Raw genomic sequence first — 3,510 nt, 5'->3', positions numbered from 1 at the left:
GGCTGGGGACGCCCAGGGCTGGGAAAACCTTGCAGGGGGGCCGCGCGGGCGTCTCCAGGCCCCTCCCGGGGGGCGGCACACTTGGGCTCCGAGGGATGACTCCTGAAATGTTCTCCGAGCAAATAAACACTTTTTAAACTAGGAAGGGTCTCCTAGACCACTCAGCGTGAGCAGCATCTTGGTCTCCACCTGGGGATCTTCCCCTCCTCCTCCTCCGAGGTTCTCGGCATTCCTGCCTGGTGTTTGCCTTGCAAAAGGCTAAGATCTCCCAGCTGTATCTACCTCTCCGCCCAGGTGCAGGCGCTGGGGAGCGTTGGGGGCAAAATTCGCCGCCGCGCCTGGCGAGACTCGTAGTAACCCAAAATGGCGCACACTTACCAGGCCCTGGAATGCTGCTCCAGATCTGCAGGATGAGTGGGTGGGCAGAGGCGGGGACAGCACGGCAGGTGAACAGAAGCCGTGGGGCTGGAGGGAACAGAGCTATTTGCGGGGATTGAGATGGCCTGGGGGTCTTGCTGTTGATGGATAGCAAGAGCCTGGCAGGAGGCTGTGAGGGCCTGGCCAGAGTCCTTAGAGACGTGGTTTGCTTTGGGGGCAGTCACTCTGGCAGCTGCATGGAGAACTGATGGGGGATCTTGGGTACATTCGTTTATGTAAAGTGGTGAGAGAAGGGCGCTCTGGAGATGGGCTGGGGAAGCCTGGGGAGGAGCAGGTTCTGGGAGGCACAGGCCTGGCCTCTCAGGGCATTACTGGTGGCTGGATTTCACTTGCAGTGGTTCCTTCTTGTATTATCCTGTTCCAATAACTCTTAGCAACAGTACATTTATACTTGCGCTAAGGAATGCACCATTGCCCTTGGAGGGGGAAGAATCACCACCCTGGTGCTGCAGCCACAGCTGTCTCTTTTGTGGTGGAAGCTGCAAGCACACAGCATTGCTGAGTGACCAACGTTTCCTCCTAGGAAAGGGAACAGTCTGTGGCTGAGAGGCTGCTGCCACCTGCCGTAAGCTCAGAGAAGGGGAGACAGCCGACAGCGAGGTCATCCACTGGTTCTTCCAACACAGGCTGGGAGGGCACTCAGGGCCAGCATGCCTACCACCTGCGCGGGGGCCCCAAGTGTTCTGAGGGTGAGGGGTCTGGGTAAGATGGTGGGGGAGGGCACACATTCTCTTGACTTGATTAGCCCCTCTTCTTGAACCCTAGGAGATACACCCCATTGGGTGGCCTGGCCTCCCTACTTTCTTCATTTAACAGACATTTGTGTCCCTATGTGCAAGACAGTGTTAGATCAACAAGCCCTGCCCTTCAATTGGTGAATCTAGGGGTGACCTCTAAAACTCTCAATAACATGAGCGCCACAATACAGGAGCCATGCAGAACAAGGGACACTTGCCTCAGCTGCAGTGCAAGTAAGGAGACAAAGGACTCTGGACAAAATACAGCCCAGGCAGTCCTGAGGGCTGGGTGGAGAGAAGTGCACAAGGGAAATGCAGGCCCAAGCACAGGCCTGGCAGCCAGAGGCCGTGCCATGTGAGAGCAGCACAGCTAGTGGGAAGGGTGGATGCCAGCACAGCCCTGGGACAGGGCCACCGTGCATCCTGCACTAGGTGATAGCCAGTCACAGTAGGGGAGAAGAACCTGCAGCTTTCTGCAGCCATCACTCGCACTCCATACCCAGGGACTCTCTGGCTTGAGCCACCCTTTCTACTGTAGCTTGTGGACTTCGGCTGCATGTTTTTGGTTGGCAACTGGGACGCCTCTTTCATCAGGCTCAGCAGGAGTCTGTCTTCCCAACGTTTTCTCTTTGAAGCTTGACTGCAAGGAGGCAGGGCCAGAGGCCCCTGTCACCGCCATTTTCTCAACACTCCCTAAAGGATACATTTTCCTAAGAAGACAAAGCCTATTTCTCAAGTTCACATGCTTTAGAAATTCATGGTTCTCTGGAGAATGCTGAAGTGAGGCACACACCTAGAGGCAGGTTCTCTCCTAATGATTTTCCTGTCTGTACCTTGGGTCTAAGTAAGAGATTCCTTAGCAACTACTATGGGCTTCCTTTTTTCAAAAGTTGTAGTCCAATGTATCTGTATTTCTAATTTGTCATAGGTAGCATGGAAAATCATTCCTCTCCCAGGGTACCTCAATCTAGAGGGACATTAGGTTAAACAACGGAAGAGATTAGAAAATGGCCAAATGCTTTACTGCATACACAGTAGGGCTAAAGATAACAATCAAAGCCTGGTCAACACTGCTAAAAATTCACTATTAACATAAGACTCCTGCTTCCAGCCAAGATGAAGTTACAGGGACTGGACTTACCTTCCCATCTTAAACTAAAAAACTGGATAAAATGTATGAAACAATGGTTGTCACAGTGGACCACAAGAAGTGCAGGGACCCCTGATAGCAGGGTAACAAATAGAGTGTGAGAACTGCTCACTGCCTGGAGTTTGCAGACCACAGAGAGAGAAAGGAAACCCAAAGAGAGTTTGGGGAAGCCAGGCAGTTAACGCTGGCAGGGCGTAGTACCAGAGAGGAAAGAGCTGCGCAAAGAATGCACGTGAGAGATCACAGAGGGTCCCACTTGAGTCTCAGCCCACACATCTAAGGACGCTACCCAAGGGAAAACAGCCTAAGAGCTCACACCTGACTGGGAATAGTTCCAGTTCCCACCAACCATAGTGGAAAAATCTTGAAATACACAGAACATCAGAGCATAATTAGAAGGGTAAGGCCCTCTCTGTAGTCAGTAAAAATTACAAAGGCTATTCTGGTGCTGCCTAACAAAACTTAAAAGCAAGAAATAACAGGATCAAATGATTTCCAAATGATGTAGCTATTACATTCCAGAACTTAAAAACAATCAAAGGACAAAGCATCAGAGAGCCATGAGGCAACTCCAAGTGGCAACTCCAAGGTGTAACTGGAGCCCCAGAGGAAGGTGGGTGGGAAATATCTGAAAAACCACCATGTGGAACAGTTTCTATGAACCCATGAGCCAAGAACATCCCCAAACTCCAAGCACAAGAATCATGAAGAAAAGTACGTGAAAGCACACCACGATCAAATTGCCTAAAGCCAGTAATAAAGAGAAAACCTTAAAAGCAGCCAGAGAAAGAAGACATTATGTATAGCAGGGGCCCCCAACCCCACAGGAATACCAGATCATGGCCTGTTAGGAACCTGGCCTCACAGCAGGAGGTGAGCAGCAGGTGAGCTAGTGAAGCTGAGGTCTGCATACTGTTAGATCAGCAGCAGCATGAGATTCTCATAGGAGTGTGAACCCTATCGTGAACTGCTCATGCAAGGGATCTAGGTTGCACTCCTTATGAGAATGATGATCTGAGGTGGAACTGTTTCATCCCTAAACCATCCTCCTCTCACCCCATGGAAAAATTGTCTTCCACAAAACCAGTCCCTGGTGCCAAAAAAGGTTGGGGACTGCGGATGTACGGAACACAGGTAAGGGTGACAGAAGAGTTCTCATGGGATATAATGCAATCAGAAAACAAT

At 50.9% G+C, this 3,510-nt stretch overlaps 1 protein-coding gene across 2 annotated transcripts in view; it reads right to left on the bottom strand.

Annotated features, from left to right (window-relative positions):
* The window catches only part of RAMP1 (receptor (G protein-coupled) activity modifying protein 1), a 70,351-nt gene extending 68,814 nt beyond the window's left edge, over positions 1 to 1,537 (bottom strand). Inside the window, exon 1 of one of the 2 annotated variants that reach the window (XM_011980302.1) lies at positions 1,513 to 1,537. In XM_011980302.1, coding sequence (XP_011835692.1) covers positions 1,513 to 1,530 — 18 coding nt within the window. In that variant the 5' untranslated portion in view covers positions 1,531 to 1,537. Of the gene's footprint in view, positions 1 to 378; positions 728 to 1,512 lie in introns of those variants that run through there. The other variant, XM_011980303.1, reaches the window with a different exon arrangement.
* Positions 1,538 to 3,510: the final 1,973 nt, after the last annotated feature.

The sequence above is a fragment of the Mandrillus leucophaeus genome, unplaced genomic scaffold (assembly GCF_000951045.1).
Source record: "Mandrillus leucophaeus isolate KB7577 unplaced genomic scaffold, Mleu.le_1.0 Scaffold21, whole genome shotgun sequence".
Lineage (NCBI taxonomy): Eukaryota > Metazoa > Chordata > Mammalia > Primates > Cercopithecidae > Mandrillus > Mandrillus leucophaeus.
Note: the sequence above shows the minus strand (reverse complement) of the source record. Positions and strands in the feature narration are given on the sequence as shown.